Source organism: Mustela putorius, unplaced genomic scaffold, assembly GCF_011764305.1.
Source record: "Mustela putorius furo isolate JIRA1106 unplaced genomic scaffold, ASM1176430v1.1 tig00000179_pilon_pilon_pilon, whole genome shotgun sequence".
NCBI classification, from domain to species: domain Eukaryota; kingdom Metazoa; phylum Chordata; class Mammalia; order Carnivora; family Mustelidae; genus Mustela; species Mustela putorius.
In genome coordinates this window covers 15,034,949-15,058,034 of record NW_025421305.1, presented here as the reverse complement: position 1 = coordinate 15,058,034, position 23,086 = coordinate 15,034,949, and the positions used below count along the sequence as shown (strand labels likewise).

At 52.3% G+C, this 23,086-nt stretch overlaps 2 protein-coding genes across 2 annotated transcripts in view; one reads left to right on the top strand and one right to left on the bottom strand.

Annotated features, from left to right (window-relative positions):
- The window catches only part of SUSD4 (sushi domain containing 4), a 77,455-nt gene extending 71,152 nt beyond the window's left edge, over nucleotides 1-6,303 (bottom strand). Inside the window, 2 exon segments of the mRNA XM_045076678.1 lie at nucleotides 6,161-6,278; nucleotides 6,280-6,303. Coding sequence (XP_044932613.1) covers nucleotides 6,161-6,278; nucleotides 6,280-6,303 — 142 coding nt within the window.
- A 13,640-nt stretch (nucleotides 6,304-19,943) lies between these two features.
- CCDC185 (coiled-coil domain containing 185) lies at nucleotides 19,944-21,929 on the top strand. The gene is given in 2 exon segments (XM_004782601.2): nucleotides 19,944-20,436; nucleotides 20,438-21,929. Coding segments are annotated over 2 exon segments (1,815 nt in total). The 5' UTR covers nucleotides 19,944-19,996; the 3' UTR covers nucleotides 21,813-21,929.
- Nucleotides 21,930-23,086: the final 1,157 nt, after the last annotated feature.

The window sequence follows — 23,086 nt, the reverse complement described above, 5'->3', positions numbered from 1 at the left end:
CTGCCCAGGGCGGGGGGACGGGGGCGGGGGTTGGGTGTTCATGGCTTCTGGCTGCTTCCCTTCCTCCCTTCAGAGCTCCAGGCTCAGGCACTCCAGCCTTCACTTTGTCTTGATTATGGGGTCCCGTGTGGTAGATCTGCTTGGATGTTTTGCCCTCTCCAGTTACAAGAACTCCTTTAATATCAGGGCGGGAAGGACCAAAGTCCCGAAATGTTCGGTAACTCTGGCTTACAAAGGGATGCTCACCTTGAAATACAATTTTTTTAAAAAATGCGTCTAGCAATAGGGATTTCCACGCCTACAGGAAAAGCTTGCAGTAAAACCAATAATTTGGGTCGCTGTGCCTCACTCACCAGCTGGGCAACACCGAGTGACTGTTGATCTTCCGTGCCTCAGTTTCCTTGTCTGTAAAATAAAGGTCAGCGGCTGCCAGCCTCAGTCAGAGGCCACGGGGATCCAGTAGGCTACGACACGTGATCACTGAACACAGCCCGTGTTCAGGAGGTCCAAGGAGGAGTCTGAGGACGAAACGACCCTCAGGGTCCCAGCGTGTCGCACACTGACTGATGATTCACTCACCTACCCAACCCTCAGGTAGTGGCCAGCCCCAAACTCTGCCCCGTCTGTTTCCAGTCGTCCCTGCGTGGCAACAGGTGAATAGCTCATCCTTGTGAGAATGCAACAGGAAATTGATGAAACGGCATATCTGAGACAGGAGTTTATGTATTTGGTGTATCTGCCCTAAATGCTCTGGTCGGTTTTGGTGAAATGCGAATGGAAACAAATTAGAAAGGCGCTTTTTCTTCCTCTTCTTTCCCTGAAGGCAGAGACAAGGATCCCAATGGTCCATTTAGATGTACCGTTGCTACGTGTAGTTATTCCAGTTGTCAAACACCAAATGGACTTGCAAGATAAGACAAGGACAGAGAAAAGTAGCCTGAGAAAAATCGCCTTTCTCATCACTAACAATAAATAAAACTAAGTTTTATAGTGAATTTAAAATATATGTGGGGAAAAAATCATTTGACACAAGCATTTTGCATCTGAGCTTTTGAGAAGAAACCAGTCCTCACTTGCCAGGTTCCCCGGGGAGCAGGACTGCGGCCCCTCGCTGTGCATCCCCAGGGCATACAGCAGGCACTCACGAAAGACCAGGGCATAGAGGTGAGACAGAGAACCAGCTTTACGGCAAGGTCAAAACCCATCACATTCCTGCAATCACAGACTCAAACAGAGTCAGCAACGTGGCAAGGACTGAGCCAGGGAGAAGGTGCGCACCTGCCCAAAGTCACGTGGCTATAGCGGCAGAGGCTGGACTTGACGGCGACTCTGTGAAGACCACGGCCCCTCGTGCCGCAGCAGATCTTCCCGGCCAAAGGGCAAGTCTCCCGGCCTTTTGGAAGCTTTTGAAATTTGCCTCCAACGCCAGGGGCAGAGACCGTGGGTGCTTTTCTTTGCATATCCAATCAATATTTACAGGAGAGAGATCTTCACCTGTGTTCTTCACTACCCCACAGGAATTAGAGAATCGCGGACTCCCTCTCCACCTCACCACTCAGGCCTCTGAGCGGAGAGATTTGCCGCCTGCTGCAGGAAATCCTTCTCATGTCTCCAAAAGCTCTCAGATTCCACCTTGTGGATAAATCGAAAGAGTTTCCATGCTGTTCCCATGTATTAAGGTGGCCTTTGGCTGAAGACACATACTTTGTAGCTTGAGAAGTTGGGACTCAGGCTTACAGATCCAGCACACTTTGAAACCATGACTTTTAGACACCACGTTGTATGAAAAGCTCCCACTCTGCCAGGTGAGAAAACCTTCTCAATGAGACTCCAAGGAGAGAGTGGCATCTCGGAATCAGTAGCCGAGAAAACATGCGTCCCTCACAGCAAGCACGCAGCCCAATGCCACAGCCACAGCAAGAACTCAAGAAGCCCCATTCCCCGCACTGGGGCCATAACTCTGACACATGGAGAGGGCAGCTGGGGGTGGGGGGAGAGCCCCAGGTCAGGGATTTGCAAGCAGAAACAGGAGACTAAGCACAGCTCAACAGAATCACACACCTGCCCTAAACCCCTCAGCAAGTGCTCACAGCCTGCAGCGAGATGTTCAGAATCCTCACCGGTCTCCGAAGATCCTTACAACAGGGTTCCAACCCACTTGCCCTCCTTACCATCCTGGCTTCCCACAGGTGTGCTATTCTAGATCAGTCCTGCTCTCCTGGCTCCCCACAGGTGTGCCTTTCTAGATCACCCCTGTTCTCCTGGCTCCCCACAGATCTGCTGTTCTGGGTCAGCCCAAACTTCCTGACTCCCCGCAGGTCTGCTGTTCTAGATCAACCTGACCCTCCTGGCTCCCCACAGGTATACTGTTCTAGATCAGCCCTGCTCTCCTGGCTCCCTGCAGGTCTGCCATTCTAAATCAGCCTCACCCTCCTGAATCCCCATGGGTGTGTTGTTCTAGATCAGCCCTGCTCTCCTGGCTCCCTGCAGGTCTGCTGTTCTAGATCAGCCCTGCTCTCCTGGCTTCCCGTGGATCTGCTGTTCTAGGTCAACCTTACTCTCCCTGAACAGGCAAGCAAGTGACTGCCCCCCACACTTTTGCACAAGGTGTCTCTCCCTTTGCAGCACTCCAACATCTCTCCCTCAGACCTCAGCCTAAGGGCCACCTCTGCTCTAGAACCTTTCTTGATTTCACCTCCAACCTTTTAGGCCACCTCCAAGTAGAAGTGGCCTTGATAGTCATGAATCTGGCACTTTAGTGATCACTGGGAGTCATTATTTTCTAAACAATGTGGCAAGAATGTGGGGCTCCTTTCTGCTGTCAGCCAGCATCAGCTGAGCCTGTCCTGGGTGTCATGTGCTGTGCTGAGCGCCTGAGATACAGACATTACTAAAGTCCGGGTTCCTGCCTTCAGTGGGCGTCCGGTTCAGCGGATGAGACTGCTTGATGAGAGAGGGTTACACTTGGCACAGTGAGAGCCCAGGTGAGGGGCAGCCCAGTGACCACGGAAATATGAACGAGACTATGGCACTTAAAGTTGTTTTGAACAAGTGAAACTTGTTCATTGGACAAAAGATTATAGAGTAGGAGAGGGTTGCTCTAGGTAAAAGAACATTGTACACATCAGTGCTTGGCACAGGGTATGGATAGGAACTTGGGATTTTTTGAATGAATAAACCAAGGGCCTGGAAGATTCTGGCATATCCACTTTCACTTACTACGTGCTACATGGTTTCCAGCCACACACCAAACCCAGAAGCAAGGCAGCACCATGCCTGGTTTACAGATGAGGATGCTGGGCTTCCAAGGTCTAGGCCCCAAAGCTATGGAGTCGCAGGGCTCTGCCTGCATTCCTGACAGCACAGGGACGGACTAATGGATCTGCCTTCAGGAATGGACGTACAGAGCAAACTCTGAGCCCTCTTCCCTGCAGGTCAACACCCAGCAGGTCTCTGCAGGGACAGAAGCAGCTGAAACCACACTCCGCGCAGACTCTGGGGACAGCAGGTCCTGTGTCTCCCTGCAAACTAGCTGTTAGTCCTCTAAGCATATTTGGTCTTCGTGGCCCCAATTGCAGGTCCTTTTCCCTAACTTACAAAAGACAACCGGGAAAGAGCCACCCAAAAGTCACCTCTAGCCAACACAGGCTCATGGATTCTCTCCTAGGACTCAGAGAACTGAAGTGAGTCTCCCTCTCCAGAACAAAGCAGCTTTTTTGTGACAGAGTTCTTTCCCCCCTTCCTCTGATTATCTCCTCAATTTCTCTCTATCTAGTTTGGGCTTTTTCTGCATTATGTGCACTGGACACATATTTCTTCCTCCCAGCTCAGACTATCATACCTTACTACTGTTCTGTGTTTTTTTCCCAGTGAAAGTCATCAAAAATGAAAGTCCACATTTTAGAACACTATCTATTAAACATGCACCTTTTTGATTAACAAACAAACAAACAAAGGAAAGCACTCTGGGAGGGCTGGTTTCCTGCTCTGGACACCATGGGAAGATTAGGAGTTCTCTGCTCCCCGCTAGGCCCTTGCATTTGGTAACTGGGAGTGATTCTGGGGTAAGAAACAACACGTTCAAAGACGCCTCAGTCTAAAGCACCGCTCCTCAGCGGGATCTTTGAAGTATTAGCCACGCATCACCTGAGAGCTTGCCGGAAATGTGGAATCTCCCCCACCCCAGAACAACTGAATGAGAGCCTGCCTTTCAGTAGGATTCCAGGTGACGGAACACACATCAAAGCCTTGGAGGCACAGGTCTAGAATTAAGGGATTTGTTTTCATTACCATCCTGGAGCCTCCACCTGAGCTTCTGCCCTGGAAAAGAAGTCTCTGAGTGCTGTACTCCACAGAACACCCCCCACCCTGTCCACCTGAGCTGTTTATCCATAGAGGAATTGTGAAACGATAAATACTCCCCCAGAAATCATTCTCGCAGCCTCAAGGAGTGCCACGTGGAACAGAGGTGGTGGCTATCCTTTCTGCAGCGTGTGAGTGCTGAGAAGGAACAGCTAACCCTTCCTCCCTGCTTCTCCTTCAAGGCCTGGAGGATGGTGCTTGAGGTCTTCTCCCTCCCAAGAGGGGATAAAGGACTGATGTGAGCCCAGGGGGCTGGGCCGTGCCCTGAGCTCTGAGATCCTTCAGGAGAATCTCTGTGGACACGAACAGCAGAACCAGGAGCACAGCCCAGTCTGAGAAGCTCACACATCCAGTAACAGTGGGCAAGAGAACCCCAACGATCCGTCACCTATGCGGAAGAAATGGATGGAGGAGATGGAAGGATGGCATGGACCTGGTTGGAGGGGTCGAAGCTAGAACCGGGAGGAAGCGATGAAGGAAGGAGGAGGCCCAGCCCCATTTGTGCCCTCCTGCCCATGCTCCCACACACCCCAGAAGCAGAGCTGACTCTGGAGCAGCACAGAGGGGCCAACCAGAGCCCCTCAGACGGCACAGTGGCTGGCCTGACCTCCCATTTGACCATGTCCTCTGTGAAAAGGACACCTACCTCAGACACATTTCTATAGAACTAAGAGCACCCAAAAGTCACCCCCTGTTAGAAAAGCAAAGAAAGCCAAAATGGGTCCCTAGGATGAAGCAAGGATCCGCTCACTAATCCTGAGACGTGCACGCCCCAAAAGCTCCCCCATGCTCCAAACGTCCAGATCTTTCCGCACAATGCCTGAGACCTGGATTCCTCTGCTGTCCCTCCCCACCCCCCTTTACTAGTTTTCCACTCATGTCTCTCCTTGTTCACCTTCACTCTCTGAAACAGCAATATTTTAAATGGGAAATGGTTTATCCATAGCAATCAATACCTGCTTTTCCACCAATTATCACTTATTTATACATGAACAGTAGTTCAGCTGGGAAACATAGGAGTCTGCCCTTTCACAGGGGCACATGAGCAAGCTCTCTCAGAAATCCGGAAGGGACAGCAATCAGCTCCCAAATGCATCCAGGACTCCCTCCCTCCCTCTCCTCCACCAAGGCAGACAGAGCTCCCTCCCCCAGATCCCAAAACACAAAGGGTCAGCCACGGATGGGGACCAAGGCTCTCCATTTTCTTTCAGCCAGCTCCCACTTCCCACGGATGCATTCCCCTGTAAATCAGACATGGAGATACGAAGCCATCCCCCAGAAGCACCCCTGACGGGACCCTCTGTGCCCCCCCCTGGCCCCCATACACCCACACAGCAGTGCAGGAACTCAGCACCTCCAGAGGTAAGAGAAAGTGAACTTCCCGACAGACCCGTCTGTCTGCCAGACTAGCCTGTTCCTCAGACCTTTCACACTCACAAGGAGGATGGGGGGGGGGGGTTGGCAACTTGCCTCGGCTTCTATCTGACAGCTGACACCTGGTCCCTGTCCGCTGAGGGTTCTGACACCAGGCACAGGCCCACAAACGCGCGCTCAGCACAGAAGTGCCCTCTCACCTTCTCTGGCTCGCCCGCGGCCCAAGTGAGGGTAATGGGCCCGCTCATTTTGCCCCATTCCAAGGAGCCTGGCTGCGGGCCGCTGGGCAGCTCCAGGCACCATGCGGCTGTGCATGCGCCCTGGGCGCGCCGCGCGCAGGCATAGGAGAAACTCCGGGGGTCCCGGCGGAGGGTAGTCTCCTGCTGGCGCCCACCCCCACGCCGCGGACCCTGCGGTCACTCACCGCCCGTAAGCTGTGCGGGGCCGAAGCACAGAGCCAGCTGGATCCACAGGACCGCGGCCAGCAGCCTGCGAGGGGGCGGCGGCTGCTGCTGCTGCTGCTCCAGAAATCCGTCTCCCCGGGCTCGGGTTCATTCCATGATGCATCTTTCGTCCACGCACCGCATCCGGCTCACAGGCGCCTGCAATCAGGAGCGGACGAGGCGGTGCCTGGGCCGCGGGGCCGCGGGGCCGCGGGGCCTCCCCTCCTCCGTCCCCCTCCCTGCGGGAGCCCCCCTCCCGGCCCCCACTGGCATCACCTCCCACCCCCCTACCCGGCGCGCGCAACCCGCGGCAGCACCGCCGGGCGCCGCGCGGGTGGACGGCGGGGGAGGGGCGGCCGGGCCGGGATTGCGCGGGGACCGCGGCCGCTAAGTCCGCAGCATCCCCGCGTCTCCTGCTGGACCCGCACTTTTGCCCGGGCCTATGCATTGTCACTCTCGGGCACCTCGCGGAGCGGCAGCGGGTCCCCGCGCGACCTACCCCACCCCCCGGCTCTCGGTCCTGCCCCGAGGTCGCAGGGGGTCCCGGCGCGGCGGCCCCTCCCTGGCCCGCGGGCTCCCGCGCTTACCTGCGGGGCTCCTCTGGCAGCTTCCTTCCCGCCTCCACCGCCTCCCCGCGCCGCTCCGACCCGCATCAGTGCGCGACCTCTGCCGCCGCCGCCGCGCGAGCCAGACGGAAGCCTCGGCGGCGCCCGCCCCCCGCCCGCGCCCCCCCTCCGGCTCCCGGGGCGCTCCGGCGCGGGGGGTGGGGACGCCGGCCCGGCCGCGCGCCCGCCACCTGAGCTCGAGGACGCGGCTGCGCGGACGGCGGCGGGGGCGCGCGGCAGGCGGGGGCGCGTACGGGCACGCGGCCTGCCGCCGAAGCCTGGGCGCGAGGGGCGGGGCCGCCGCGGCACCGCGACCAATCAGAATCCCGCGCGCCTGCACCTGCCTGCCCCGCGGCCCCGCGGCCTCCAACCCACGCGGCGGGCCCGCGACACAGTCAGCCCTCGGTCCCCGCGAAGGTTCCGCGCGTCCCTTTGGGGCCCGAGTGGCGACCGAAGCGGCTGAGACTCTCCCCATCCCAGGGCATCCCGGCGTTTGCCCTTCAGGATCCGCGGGTACGCCGATCAGAGGCCTGTGCCTTGGAACTGCCCTGGCCTCTCCCAGCGTCTGCGCCGCTTGCGCGGGTGTCCCGCGGGGGGCCTGTGCGGGGTGGGGGTGCGATCCTTACAGCTGGAGAAGCCTGGGTACCCGGGAAAGGGAGGCCTCTGGAGGGGTGGGGCCTGAACCCGAGGGGTTCGGGTGTTGGCTCCCAGTCCTCCGGGGGTAGCCTGAGCCTCCACGTGGTTCTTGGAGCACAACCCGGCACCCGCATAGGGGTGGCCCACTCCCCCCGACCCCTTTCTCCTCCGCCCACCGCCCCGCCCAAGGCTGGTCTCCCTCTAGTTGAAGGGTGAACTAAGGAGGTGGTGCAGGCAGGCGGCAATTCACTTCCGGGGCTCCCCGTTTTGTCGCTGCAGTTTGCGCCCTGAAAACCATTTTCCTGATACCACCAGCAAATCATCCCGATTCTATCGGGTTTGTATTTATTTCTTTGTTTAGGCTTTATCAAATTGAGATGGCCGCTTTGCACACCATAGGTTTGAGACATTGGCACAAGTTAATTCCTGCTAATACGGTCTCACTTTGGGGGTTCTGGAATCTGAGTTGGGCACCATTCCACATTTCGGAGGTCCTATAACTGACCTCTGCCGTTTGAATATTTACTCCACTTTTTTCCCCTCAGTAAGCCATCAAATCAGCAAAGCTGAGAAATATTTAACCATGCACGTTTTCACCGTAGTAAGAGGTCTACATGTATGTATATACTACTGAACTCTGTTCTTCAACCAATGCGCAACCCATTTGTACAGACACCATCAGGATCAAAAGGAACACACACGTTTTTCTGTCCAAACACGGGATCTATGCTGGAGTCCCCTGACATTTCTAATAAGCGGTCATTCCGCCTCATGGAATACTTCCTGAGGGAGCCTGGTACATTCGCCAACACCTCTCTTAGAAAAGCCTCTCCAGCAAATATAGTTTCTGACCCACACATGATGCAACTGAGAAGTTATTCTGAATAATTTGCTTCTGTTCATGCAACATAAGAAAAACAAACATTAGGGTGGCCACCGCAACACCCCAGCTGTGAGTTCTCTACAGGACCTTTTGTGTTGGTCTGCTAAAACAGCCCTAACCACGTAGCCCTTGCAGGGTCATGACCAAGACAGGTCTATCTTCTCAGTTTTGGAGGCCAGCCACTCAAGATCAAGGTGTCAGCACGTTTGGTTTCTCCTGAGGCCTGTCTCCCCAGCATGAGGGGAGTGGCTTTGTGCCCATGTCACTGACTGACCACAGTGCAGTGGCCCGACTTCAACTCTGCGGTCCCTGTGCTATTTTCCCTCACTTTTCCCTTCCATCCCCCAGCCTCTCCCTGCCCACTATGAGACATTTTTCAAAACGTAGTGAGTCTCTTTTGGGGGGAAAAATGATGATTTCACTTTCAGTGGCCAACAGTATTTCCTTCAGGATGTGTTAGTTGAGCACCAGCTGTGAACAGGATGAGAAAGTGATCACAGAACACAAAACTTCTGTGCCCTTTGAGAACTTACGTGCCGGTGAAGGAAGACACACTAAGCCAACAAAGGAAAGCACTGGGTCTGTCTGGAGCTGTTAAGTGCTGGGCAGAATAATAAATATGTAATATGATAGATATATAATAAATATAAATCATAAATTGGGGAATGGGTGGAGGAGGGGTGGAGGTGAAGTCCAGGCTAAGTCAGTGTAATGAAGCGATCCAGTACACAGTCACTTGGACTGGTTACTCTTCTCTCTCGGCATCTCTGCTCCACAGTCACTCAGGTGCCCCGATACCTTCTGCATCGTTGCTCTGCCCTCCCCCTAAGATAACGTGCATATAGCTGTAGCCGGATCCCTTGCATGTCCAGGTTCCAGCCTGAGGAAAGAGGTCAAGAAGGGAAGCCTAAGGCCAACATTTCCTTCCAGGGGAGTGAGTTACACCAGTCACTCACGGGAACCTGCTCACGAGGCTGTACCTGCTTGCAAGGGAAGTGGAGAAGGTCGTCTTCATCAGGCAACCAGGTGACCAGAGAGAAGAGAGGGGCCTGGTGTGGTCAGGGGGAGCTTCCAGTCCAGCCCATGTTCTTTGTGAGGAAAGAGGTGGGATTTTTTTTAAATAAACAGGGGAGCTGGGGGTACTTTCAAGGGAAGACCTGGAAGAAGTAAAGGAGGGAGCCATACAGTTTTCTGACAGGAAAGAGACACATGCAGGAAACCAGAGGGACATGGCGGGGGGGTGGCAGGGAGACCAGAGACGAAGGTCAGAGAAGTCACCTGACCAAGGAGGCCTCTAAGGCCTTGGCTGTGGTCCATCTTTCACTCAGAGTGGCAAGAGAAGCCACGGGAGATCTGCGAGCAGGAGTCTTGAACAAGAAGGGGCCATAAGACCTAATGTCCAGCATCAGGCTGACCGACACACCCCACCACTCCACGCCCTGTGGTCCCTTCTGCCTCCCTCCTGCATCATCTCAGAGTCCCAAGGCTCAACCCTCACCACAAGACACCACCTCCAAGAGATGGACCACCGGTTTTCCAACACCCACCTTCCAACCCTTCATGACTGCACGTGGCACAGACTGTGACAGGGGCTTGCCTGCCCATGCCTCTGACTAGATCATGAGTTCTCAGTGCAAGAACTGTGCTCACTTTCTCACAAAACAAACTGAGGGTTGCTGGGGGGAGAGGGTTTGGGAGAAGGGGGTTGGGATTATGGACATTGGGGAGGGTATGTGCTTCGGTGAGTGCTGTAAAGTGTGTAAACCTGGCGATTCACAGACCTGTACCCCTGGGGATAAAAATATATTATATGTTTATAAAAATTATAAAAAATTAAAAATTAAAAAAATTAAATAAAGAGACTGTCTTCTTCCATTGGGGGAAAAAAAAAAAAAAAAAAGAACTGTGCTCACCTGTTTGGTCCACCTGAGGCTGAGTACATAGCTGGGACCCCAGTAGAGAATTCAGAACATGTCTTCCCGAATTATTTAATTACTATTAGAAGGAAAAAGGACTGTGCCCACCAAGCTCTCCCTGACATTGAAAACCAGAGCCTGGAGCCCATTGACCTGCCTTCTCTCTGAGTTTCCTGAATCCTGCACCTCCAGGGAAACGTACATCCAACCACAACCCATGAAAAAGCTCAGAACATGCCAGAACATTAACCTAGCTCTGCATGGAAGCCATGCTTGAATGGAGATCTAGAATTTTCAAAGAACCTGATGCGCCCTCTGAGAGGAGCTACAGCCTGGGGTGGGGAACAGGAGGAGTGCACTCACTTGGCTGCCATGCCAAGTGTCCTGTTGGGTACTGATGCATTCCACCAGTGCGCTAGGAATGGAGGCTACAGGTGGGGAGAAGATACAGTCTTTGTCTTCAAAAGTCTATAGTCCATGGAGATGCTGACAAATAAATATGCAGTTAGTGTCATGGGACAGATGTAAGACTGGAGGGCACATAGGACCTGTGTGAATAACTTGGAGGGGAGTCAGGAAGGGACTGTTCCCCACTGGCCCGCAGGTACATGGAAAGCACCCAGCATCATGAATCTATCACAGTACGCCAACGATGACAACAGAGATGGCTTCACCCATATCATCACACAGGCTTCAAATATAAGTGTGACGACACTGGGTGTTTGGGGACAACCCAGCAAAAAGGGAATTCCCATGTTCTGCTGTAGCAGCGTACGTTGCTGTGTATTAACTACGTCTTTGTTTTCCGTGTTCCGGCATGTTGACACGGGGCCTTGCTGACCATGGACAGACAGCCCCTCCCCAAGATTAGTAAACCAGAGCCCACACACCCCACCACCTCCTCTACATGCTCTCACACTCTGGCCACTCCTGGCCTCCCCGCCTCCCAGCCACCTGGGGCTGCCCTGTGTGTCTCTTGAGACTTCCATGACTCCTTTTTCTAGAAAACCACGAGTGGGACAAGCTTCTTCTGCCTGATAGTCATTTCCTCCATCTGTGCACCCAACCACAGTGCACAGCCACAAAGCCTGGGCTCCCTGAAAGCATGCATGACCCTTGGAGGGCGGCAGGCCAAGCCTCAGCTCCCAGAAGGAGCTCTGGTAGCTAAACAATGAGGCTCACACCTGGGAAGCAGCGGGGATGGGTCTCATTCTTATTAACTGGTCACATTCATGGCAGGTATTCTATGATGGTGGGAAATTTGGAGCAGCCTGGTGCAGGGGAAGGCACTCGGGGGAGCTCTTCAGCCCCCATCTAAGCATGTCTCCCTAATGGATGAGCTGAGACACGACGGGGCCAAGGCCACAGGAGTGGTTTCCTCTCTCCCCGCCAGCCTGGGGCAGTGATGCGCAGCAAGGGATCCTCGGAGGTAAGGTCCACCTCCTCCATGGTGGTCATTCAGGGACATAGGCACAAAGCCACTTAGCTGTCTGAAGTTCGTGGCTTTCAGGAGCCTCTGGTAGTGCTTTCAGAAAGACCTTCAGGGGTTAATTACATTAAAAGTGTTATCTTCCTGACTTTTTTTTCATCTCATCACCTTGCCTTTTCTCCCGTTTTAAGATTCTTCCCTTTAAGCCACCCTCAGCGCAGCACAAACCAGTTACTCAACGTTCACCCAGCATTCATTCAGCTTCCTTACAAACCTAGCCCTGCAGCACTTACACATGGCCTCTGCTTATTCGTTCAGCAAATACGTTTTCCGTCCCAGTGTGGAAGATGCTCTCCGGGCCATGGAGATCTAGGACGGAACAAACCAATGATGCTGGTCTTCCTGGAGCGCACATTCCACAGAGGGACACTGCCGTGACTCCTCCCCACTCCCCATGCTTCCAGCCCGGAAAGGATGTCCTTCACCTGGGACGTTCCTGATGTTTCAGGACTTTTCTTCTGGAAATGGTTGCCATCTACCGGGTATCTCTAAATTGACAGAGAGCAGGAACAAGGTCTTAATCTTCACATCCATCATGACGCCAAGGGCAACGATTATCCGCTGAATGAAGGAAGCGCGTGTCTTTCCACAGAAACACAACCAGTGTGGCCAAAGCAGGCACTGGACGTGCTTCAGTGAGTGATGGGGACATTTTCTCAGGGGACTTCCTGGCAGAGGACTTTGTAAATATTCACAAAGCCCCCATGTATAACCCTGCAGTGGACCTGGGACCACCAAGGACAGGGGTGGGAGCGGTCATGGGGCTGTCCTCAGTGGGAATGAGAGTTCTCAGTGGGGATGTCCATCCCGTCAGGGAGGTAAGAGAAGACTTCAAGAAGTCGTCTTGGAACCAAGACTTCAAGAAGAAGCCCCGTTTAGTTTGGGGGGGGGGGACAGTTACTGATGTTGCCCAGAACAGTGGCCATGTAGAGACCCAGATGGGTAGACCCAGGTGCCTCTAGCCACCTCCTACTGACAGTAGCCTGGCCGAGACCCTGCCCCAGCTCTCCATGTGGGTGCCCGGGCTGGAACGGGGGGGTAGGGGAGGGCCGAGGGTGCGCACCCAGCTGCTAACTCCAGCAAAGGGCTCACGTACACGGGCATTATGCTACACGCAGACCCAGTGGACCACCCCGGCCAGACCCCCATGGCACAGCGGTCCCCCTTGTTCAGAGCTTCCTGAAAAACACTTTTCCTTTGAAGTTAAAAACCCCAGGCTCAAGTGTAACCAACCAGGGGAGGGAAAGACAGACTTTAAAAACTCCATGCTTTTTTTAAAAGTTTTAACAAACTTAAACTTCAGAAAAACTTCAACAAAATGCCTGTTCTCTTGAGGATGAAAAAGTGACCCCTTACCGGGTACATGATGACATGCAACTCTTCCCCCCATGTTTCTACCAGAAAACCCTCTCCGGATGTTTAGCATTGCAAACTCTTTCCCATAAGATTCCAAAAGTAAGTAACTGTGCCGTTTTGTGGGTCTGGGTCACCATTTGCTCAGAAAGTGCTATTTTGACTCTTTCTTTTCTTCACAAGAATTGGCTAATTACCATCTGCTTTTAATTGCACAAAGGTGACAAATGGGAAAACCATCAAAATCATGAAGTGCCGCTCCACCACCAATGCCTAAAATCCTCTCCTGCCCCCCTTGGCCACACTGGATTCCACAGCTCTGGGTTGGGTCCTCACTCGGCCACCACGGGGCACCCCATCTGTGCCCCCTGTGTAGTACATCCCGTGTGTGCCCGCCGGAGGCCAGCCCCACCTGCGAGGCAGCCGCATGGGGTTGGCAGGGACCACGTGGAAAGTTCGAACCATGCGTAAATGCTGGTCTCCATGGAAACCCGACTTTCATGGTGCCAGGCTCCTATCCCACTATTTTCTTTTTTTAAAGAAGTTTACAGACTACAGCTTTCATTCTTCGTAGGGCATGAGCCTAAGGTTTCCGCTGACCGCCCTGGGTGTTCACATGAGATTGTTTTTCCTTCACTGTTTGGTGGCTCTTGGATTGTTAATGCGTCCGTGTCTTGCATGCGCGCTTGGAGAGTGGCTCTGTGCCGTATTTGTAGATACTGTTACTCTGGGGCATCTGTGTTCTTGGGCGAGGTGAAGAAAACATGGGGCGGGCATGAAATACTGAATTTCTGTGAAACTATTCCAAAGCTGCATTTGGAAAATTCATAATTTACCCTCATATCCAGCCAGTGAGAAAAACACCTTGGACCCAGAAATCATCTTCTTAAAAAAGGTGATCTCAAAGGAATGCAATAGAAATATACCATGATATATATTATATATGGGGCAATTTTAAATTTACTAGTAGCCACATTAAAACAAGCAATATGTGAAATTAACTTTGACAATGTATTTTCTTTAATTTAAGAGAGAGAGAAAGAGAGAACAGGCAGGGGAAGTAGCAGGCAGGGAAAGAACCAGATTCCCCACTGAGCAGGGAGACAGATCTGGGGCTCGATCCCAGGACCCTGGGATCAACCTGAGCTGAAGGCAGACGCTTCACAAATGGAGCCCTTCAAGTGCCCTGAGATGCTATTTCAAACACAAAAAGGAACTAGAGAAGATACATTATTGGGGTGCCTGGGTGGCTCAGATGGTTAAGCCTCTGCCTTCAGCTCAGGTTGATCCCAGGATCCTGGGTGGGAGCCTGGCATTGGGCTCCCGGCTCAGCGGGAGTCTGCCTCCCCCTTCCCTCTGCCTGCTCATGCTCTCTCTCACTCTTTCTCTCAAATAAATAAATAAAATATTTAAAAAAAAATAGCATCTCGGGGTGCCTGGGTGACTCAGTGGGTTAAAGCCTCTGCCTTCGGCTCAGGTCATGATCCCAGGGTCCTAGAATCGAGCCCCGAATAGGGCTCTCTGCTCAGCGGGGAGCCTGCTTTCCCTCTCTCTCTCTCTCTCTCTGCCTGCCTCTCTGCCTACTCATGATCTCTGTCAAATAGATAAATAAAATCTTAAAAAAAAAAAAAAAGCATCTCAAGTAACCAGTACACAAAAGTGTTGACATATTTGGTCTACTCTCTCACAGTCAGTTTTTGAACTCCAGCATGCATTCTAGAACACTTGACAGTTGGAACCAGCCACAAAGTAGCTCTAAGAGCCGGGAGCGGTGCTGAGAGAGAACTTGAAGTGGCCAGAGCCAGCTTCCCAGGAAGCACGTAGAGCATACTCCCATTTCTGAGAGTAATCTGAATTGTGTGGTCTGAGCACGTTTGCCATATTTTCCAAAACTCCAACAAATGAAAAACAGGGGTCCCAGGTCTTTATTTGGCAGAAGGCCCAAATTCTGGGGCATCCAGGAAAATGCATTAGGGATTTTCCTGCCAAATAAAAAGAAAGTTGATTGTTTGCAGTATGGAGGAATACTTGGCAGCTTAGCATTAGGAAAATATCTCTTTCATCTGCCCTGGGGGGCGGGGTGGGCATCAACTCCCCAGGGCTCCATCCAATGCCTGCCCCCTTCTGCTATGCTCCAAGCTCTCTAGCCTCCTTGGCAGCCCTCAGAGGAAATGTGTCTCATCCCCCACCTCAGTCCAGTTCCTTCCAGGTATTTTATCTGTTGTTCCTCATCTCCAAGACTGTTGCTCCATGGAGCTGGTCACTACCATTCACTCCTGCCCAGGCTTCTCCAGGAGGAATCCACCCTCAGGTCCTGGTCCCTCGACCTCTGACCTGGCCCCTCCTGGCCCCCAGCCTCTGTCCAGGTTCACCTTCCTTTTTGCTCACCTGGATCACCGAACCGATCTCCTTGCTGGTCCCTCTCCAATCCTCACTTCTCCCCAGTTTGCCCACCACACTGCTGCCAGGCTGAGTTGCAAAACATAGACCCACTCAGGTCACTTCTTTCAGTTTCCAGACACTTCTGGACCCCTCCCTGTTGTCTACACAGTAGACAACAGTTCTATAAGTAGAACTCTCTATAAGTAGAACTCCAGCTCTCCTCAATGAGGTGTTACCAAGAGCCCCAGGCTGTAGAGCAGGTAAAGCGTGAGCTGCTCCGGGGGGCAGAGAGGCAGAGCAGGGGCTGGGACAGAGGCCTCTGGGCTGCAAAGCTGCCCACCCACCGGGCCTGGGGCCCACGGTAGCTGCCGCAATCCTGGAGTGGGAAGCTCTGCTCCCAGCCAGACATGGAGGTCCTCATGGAAGCCAGGCGTGGCCACAGTCCTGATGTCTTCACGTGGGGTCCCGGCTGCCCCTAACTTTCGTGCCAACAGTGCCTTGCGTGGAACCCTCCTGACTGACAATCCAGATGAACTCATCTTCTGAACTGGGCTTCTCTCTTCTAGGGATTCTGTTAAAGTCACTAACCACTTGTCACGTCTGTGCCCCAGATGTGTTTCTCCCGGCAACGAGGTGGGCAAGGGCTCCAGATGACCTTCCAACCCTGTGCCACAATCAAGTTAAGACTGTGCCCTTCATTCAGTCAGCAACAGAGGGGGTGGGGAGGAGCCATCTCCAGCTCCACAAGGAATTCTGAGAACCCCTGGGGAAAGCAAGAGGCCAAGAGCCCACAAATGGGAATTTGACTCCTTGGGTTCTTGGCCTAGCTTTGCACCAAACTTGGGTTTTTCCATTCATCCCTACACTGCTACAGTCCTACTCCTCTTGGCATAATCATAAAGATAATTCTAATATTTATCAGGCAGCAACCACATGCCAGGCACTGCTGTAAGCATTTTTCATGGATTAACTCATTTTTGCTTTACAGAACAAAGCAGTGTTTACTGGACAGAACTCCCCTTTTCCAGTAACATTTGGAGCTGAAATCCACAGATGATCTCCAGCAGGGATGAAGAAGCCAGAACTTGAGCAGTGAAGCATCCCATCAAGGGGACTCTACGGGTTGCTGGCAGGGCTCCTGGCCCTTGGATGCCTGTGTTCCGTCCCCCATAACCCTGTTCTGCAGTGACAGGAAGTGGCTGGTACTGGCTGCAGCCCGATTTCCAGGCAGAAAAGTTTCCTAGGTGTTTTCCAAAGCTTTAACTAGAGCTAGGACACTCGAGTGTCAGCATGACTCAGTTCATACCCAAATAGCTCTTAATTTAAATTATTGCATTTCAGATGGAATTTGATTTTTTTTTTTTTAAGTCACCTCTAGTAAAAATTCACATCACAGAGGCATTTTTCTGGCGATGATATAAGTAGCACCAACAGAAATCTCAGGCTTCTGTTCCCATCCAAATGTGCTGATGAGTCCCTCTGAGGCTGCACTGTGGGTACATGGCCAGGTCTCAGATTTGTCTTAAGGACATGTTATCAATTCCTACCGGGCCTGCCTGGGAGGATTGGTGCAAAGTTGGTAACTCACAGGGTCCTGCTTGGTCCTCTCCTGTAAGGAGTGACCATATTTGGAGAATATTGCCCAGAACTTTTCCCCACCGTACCCCAGACAAAGGAGCATAGCCAAGACCCACAGCATAGGATGAATAAGGAATTACCCTAATTCTAGTCTTTTCTTAAGCTGGGAAATCTGCAGAAACTTCTGTAAACCCATATATTCATTTAAGTCTCACAATTCTTAACTGAGGACATCAACATAACATTTACTAATGCACTGAAGTGCAAAGCCCTTGGGGATAACTTTCTCTCACCCTCAGGACAGCTCCTCTCCTCCATTCCCCTTTTCCAGAACACCAGAGACCACATAGGTGGAGAGTGGCTGAAGACACTCAGACTCACCTTTCCAGGATCAGATCCAGTGCTTTTCCCTGGACCTTAGGGAAACTCACCAAGGAAAAATAAGCTCTCTCTCTTCCCAGATGACATGTTACTTTACATGGAAAACCCAAAAGACTCCACCCCCAAAGTACTAGAACTCATACAGCAATTCAGTAATGTGGCAGGATAAAAATCAATGCACAGAAATCATTTGCTTTCTTATACACCAACAATGAAAATACAGAAAGGGAAATTAGAGAATCCATTCCATTTACTTTAGCACCAAGAACCATAAGATACCTGGGAATAAACCTAACCAAACGAGGTAAAGGATCTATACATGAGGAACTACAGAACATTCATGAAAGAAACTGAAGAAGACACAAAAAGATGGAAGACCATTCCATGCTCATGGATCGAAGAATGAACATTGTTCGAGCCCAGAGCAATCTAAACTTTAAATGCACCCCAATCAAAATTCCACTGGCATTTTTTGAAGTGCTGGAACAAACAATCCTAAAATTTGTATGGAACCAGAAAAGACCCAAATCACTAAGGAAATGTTGAAAAAGAAAAACAAAAGTGGGGGCATCACGTTGCATGATTTCAAGCTATATTACAAAGCTGTGATACCCGAGACAGTATGGTACTGGCACAAAAACAGACGCACAGACCAGTGGAACAGAGTAGAGTCCAGATATAGACCCACAACTCGACAGAGCAGGAAAAAATATACAGTCGGAAAAAGACAGTCTCTTCAATAAATGGTGCTGGAGAAATTGGACAGCTTTGAATGAAACTCAACCATTCTCTTACACCATACAAAAAGATAACCTCGAAATGGATAAAAGACCTCAATGTGAGGCAGGAATCCATAAAAATCCAGAGGAGAACATGGGCAGTAACCTCAACATCAGCCACAGAGCCTTCTTTCGAGACACGTCTCCAAAGGTAAAGGAAACAAAAGTGAAAATGAGCTTTGGGGACTTCATCAAGATCAAAACTTCTTCACAGCAAAGGAAACAGTCAACAAAACAAAGAGGCAACCCATGGAATGGGAGAAGATATTTGCAAATGATACTACAGACAAAGGGCTGATATCCAAGATTTAAAATGAACTCCTCAAACTCAGCACCCAAAAACCAGATAATCACGTCAAAAAATGGGCAGAAGACATGAATAGACACTTCTCCAAAGAAGACATACAAATGGCTAACAGACAGAAGAAAAAATGTTCATCATTAGCTATCAGGGAGATTCAAATCAAAACCACATTGAGGTAGCACCTTATACCAGTTTGAAGGGACAAAATTAATAGGACAGGAAACAACCAAGTGTTGGAGAGGATGTGTAGAAAGGGGAACTCTCTTACACTGTTGGTGGGAATGCAAGCTGGTACAGCCACTTTGGAAAATAGTGTGGAGATTCCTCAAAAAATTAAAAATAAAGCTTCCCTACTGGGTATTTACCCCAAAGATACAGATGTAGCAAAAAGAAGGGCCATCTGTACCCCAATGTTCATAGTAGCAATGGCCACAATCGCCAAACTGTGGAAAGATCCAAGATGCCCTTCAACAGATGAATGGATAAAGAAGATATGGTCCATATATACTATGGAGTATTATGCCTCCATCAGAAAGGATGAATACCCAACTTTTGTATGAACATGGACAGGAATAGAGGAGATTATGCTGAGTAAATTAGTCAGTTATATGGTTTCACTAACTTGTGGAGCATAAGGAATAACACGGAGAACATGGGGAGATGGAGAGGAGAAGGGGGTTGGGGTAAATCGGAGCGGGAGATGAACCATGAGAGACTGTGGACTCTGAAAAACAATCTGAGGGTTTTGGAGGGGTGGGGGGTGGGGGAGGTTGGGTGAGCCTGGTGGTGGGTGTAATGGAGGGGACGTATTGCATGGAGCACTGTGTATGGTGCATAAACAATGAATCTTGGAACACTGAAAAAGTAAAATGAAATTTTTTTTTAAACAACAAGGAAAAATAATCTTGCAAAACTGGAGAAAAGGGACTAAAAGCAATGGATGTGGGTTCAGCGGTAATTTGCTGGTGCTATTTCAGAAGTGTGCACATATTCATATTTTGACAAAGGCAGTAATTGCTACACTAAGGAAAAAATAGACTAGTCTTTTTCCTGTTCTAAAGTTTAAAAAAAAAAAAACGGTGAATAAAACATACTGGGGCTTGCTAACTTAAACCGGCAAAAAGGTGGGGAAGTGTGTGAAAGTGCTCCAGCCTCCGCTCACTTTGCATACAGGGCACTATGACCATCCCCCCGAGTTCCGTTCTGGAATGACCCCTTCACTAGATTCTTTTAAAATCCTGCTACTTGAAAGTATACAAATGCGAGGTCAATCCCTGCCTGAAATACTGGGGGGTCCTAGTGCCCCCTCAGCTTTTGGGGCCCCTGATTCCTGCAGTCCCCTCCCCCTGGCGACGCAGGTGCCGGAAGGCCAGTCGTAGAGCAGCATTGTGAAGTGAGCAGAGCAGTCACAGGCGTGGACCCCGGGGGCCGGGGCGGGGGGGGGGGGGTCGGAGGGCGGTGGGTGGGGTTGGGGGAGGTCCCAGCACCTCGAGCCCGGGGCCCTAGCTCACATGCCAGGCACGAGCATGGAGGTCTTGGGCCGCTTCTCCCCGCGCTGCGTCCTGGCCACCGGCGGGAAGCGCACGTCGGCTGCGCGGCTGCGTGGGCCCGGAGCGTGTACTGAGCGGTGCTTGGGCTCAGGGGCCACGACCCCGGGCGAGGTGAACGAGGTTGCAGCGCCCTGGCCCTACCCGCGCTGCGTGCCCATTGCGGGGCCTCGCCGGCGCCGGTGCTCCCACTCGTCAAGGGAAAGCCGCAGCCTGACCGACGTGGCCACGAGGCCCCCAGACCGCACCAGGAGGCCCAAGCCCCGAGGCCGGCACCTAGAGGACGTCTGGGGCGAGCCAGGGCCCAAGCCTCACTCTGGAGGCGGCGCGCACAGCCCAGCCTGGCGTTGGCAGCCCCACCAGCACAGCCCTCCGGCCCAGGGAGACACGCCCTCGCCTTACCCCGGGAGCATACACCCCCCTGAGCGGGATCTTTGGAGTGGAGAAGGCGCAGAGTGGAGACCAGTGGGCGGTGCCGCTGTGCAGGGATCCAGGTCACTGGTCCCTGTCCTCGGCTCCTTCAGAGAAGTCTTCCGTGCCATCTCAAGAATTCAGGGCGTAGTCGTACGTGTGCGCCCATAAGAAGGACAGCAGTGATCTGCTAGAGTCATTAGCCAGCCAACTCTCCCAGCCTTCAGTGTCCAGCAAAGAGATTCAGAGCCCGCACGCCCAGATGCTCAAGAGCAAGCTGGAGGAGGCAGTCATGCCCTCCAGGAACCAGAAGATCGTGGCCCTAGTGCTGACCCGGCTCCAGAAGGCCCAGAGGATGCGGGAGCTGCAGCAGCAGGCGGCGGTGGCCTGGGAGGAGCTGAAGCGCTCAGACCAGAAGGTGCAGATAACCTTGGAGAGGGAGCGCAAGCTGCTTCTGCAGGAGAGCCAGGAGCAGTGGCGGCAAAAGGAGCAGCGTGTCCGACAGCGGGACGGCAAAACCAGGAGCGCTCCCCGGTCTGCAGAGCATGCGGGCAGGGCGCTGCGGGAGAAACCGGAGCGAGCCCGGGAGGTGGCAGAGCCAGAGCCTACGCCCCGGAGGAGGACCCGAGAGCTGCTCTTGCAGGAGCCGGAGAGGATGGTGCAGGGCCTGCGAGAGCAGGACTGCCCGAAGCTGCAGGAGAAGCTGGAGCAGGGCTCTCACCGGAAGAACCTGCCCACCGCGGAGCCCCAGAAAAAGGTCCAGGAGACCAACCTCAGTTCCCTCGTCAACTACCAGGCCCGGAAGGTCCTGCTGGACTGCCAGGCCAAGGCTGAGGAGCTCCTGAGGAAGCTGTCCCTGGAGCAGAGCTCCCAGCGGCCCCAGGAGATCCTGCAGGGCCTGCTGCACGAGCGCCCGAGGGAGCTGAGGGACAGGTCGCAGAAGCCGGAGGAGCGGCTGCAGCAGGTGCGGCGGCGCGCACAGGCCGCGGAGGAGCAGACGCGCATGCACAAGCGGCTGCTGGCGGAGCTGGCGGAGCAGAAGGGGCAGCAGGCCAGGAGCAACGTCCAGAAGGACATCAGGGACAAGGTGCAGCACATCCACGAGCTCAGCGTCCTGCGAGAGAAGAACCATCACATCCTGAAGCTGAAAGCCGAGAAGGAGAAGTGCCACATCGCTGGCATCAAGGAGGCCATCCGGAAAAAGGAGCAGAGGATGGAGCAGATCTCCTGGGAAAAAGATGCCACCTTCGAGGAGTTCCAGAAGATCTCCAGAGCCTCCAGAAGAGACCACGCCCACACGCTGGCCAGCAGCTTCCTGGACCGGAGGGCGCGCGAGACCCAGCGCGGGGCCGGGACACCGGGCTGCTGAGAGCCAGTCGCCAGTGAACCGCACGGGGGTGAGGGAGATGGGGGCAATGGATGCCCTCTATAATCTGATTATAACTGAACACTGATTTGAAAAAGTATATAAAATAGCTGCACGTTCCTCTCATGAACTAGTTCATTGATTCATGCGGGGAGCTGAGAGGGTTGGGGATAGAAATTTGGGGGTTTTAAGAAAATGACTTGTGATCAAAGTTTCATTTAAATAGAAAATATTAGCTCTTCAGTAACCTTGGGAGCACACATCAGGCGCATTTTTCTTTTTAAGATTTTATTTATTTGACAAAGACGAGAGAAGGAACACAAGCAGGGGTGTGGGAGAGGGAGAAGCCAGCTCCTGGCTGAGGAAGGAGAACGATATCTGGGCTTGATCTCAGGACCCTGGGATCATGAGCTGAGCCCAAGACAGACTCTTAAGGACTAAGCCACCCAGGCACCTCCAGGCCCATTTTTGAAGAACTAAAGTCTGCAGGAGGGAATTCAGTTCTGGGTCATAAGTCTCTTCCTGTCCCAGAACTTACAAATTCTAATTGGTATTTCCAAGGGATGCTTTGAGAGATGACAAATAAAATAATCAATGTAAGGTGAGATGTGAGGTACTAGACAGAGCAATCTCCAAGATAGAAAAGAGATTGTGTGAATGGGTGAGTGGGGGGTAGATTTTGGTAAACAAGTGCATACTACATCCCCTCAGGTGTTTATAATGCACCTGAAAGTTTTAAAGGCTCTGAGAAGGCCTGCAGTAAAGAAATTTAATTGTTGAACCTAGAGTTTTACACAAACCGCGAACCCCTTTTTTCCTCGGATCACTCCATGAAACTGGTGTTCTGTGACATGTTTTGGATGATACTGCTCCTTCATCCAAGAGCTCGCTGGAATCTTCTGCTCTGATTCTCTGCACACTGCTCCTCTTTGCTCAGTCCTATCCAGTCTTTTGGAACAAAATTCAGTTGGAATCTATTTCTCCTCTGTCCCTCCTGAAGGAGGTAGATGATGTCATCTGTTCTTCCCACATGGTGTCTAATTAACCTCACCAGCCCTGAATGAATGACTCAGCATGATTCAGGAGCATGGCATTTTCAAATTAAGGAGCCACAAGCTGAGTAGGACTTAACCCATCACGTTGTAAAGCTTCTGTCGAAAAATTAGCCAGGTTTTTCTTCAAATGTAAATTTATCTTTTGAAAAGAGAGAACGAATAAGCCTGATTGTCTTACTAGGATTTTTTGAAATGACATAAAAGATAATTTGGTCAGGATTT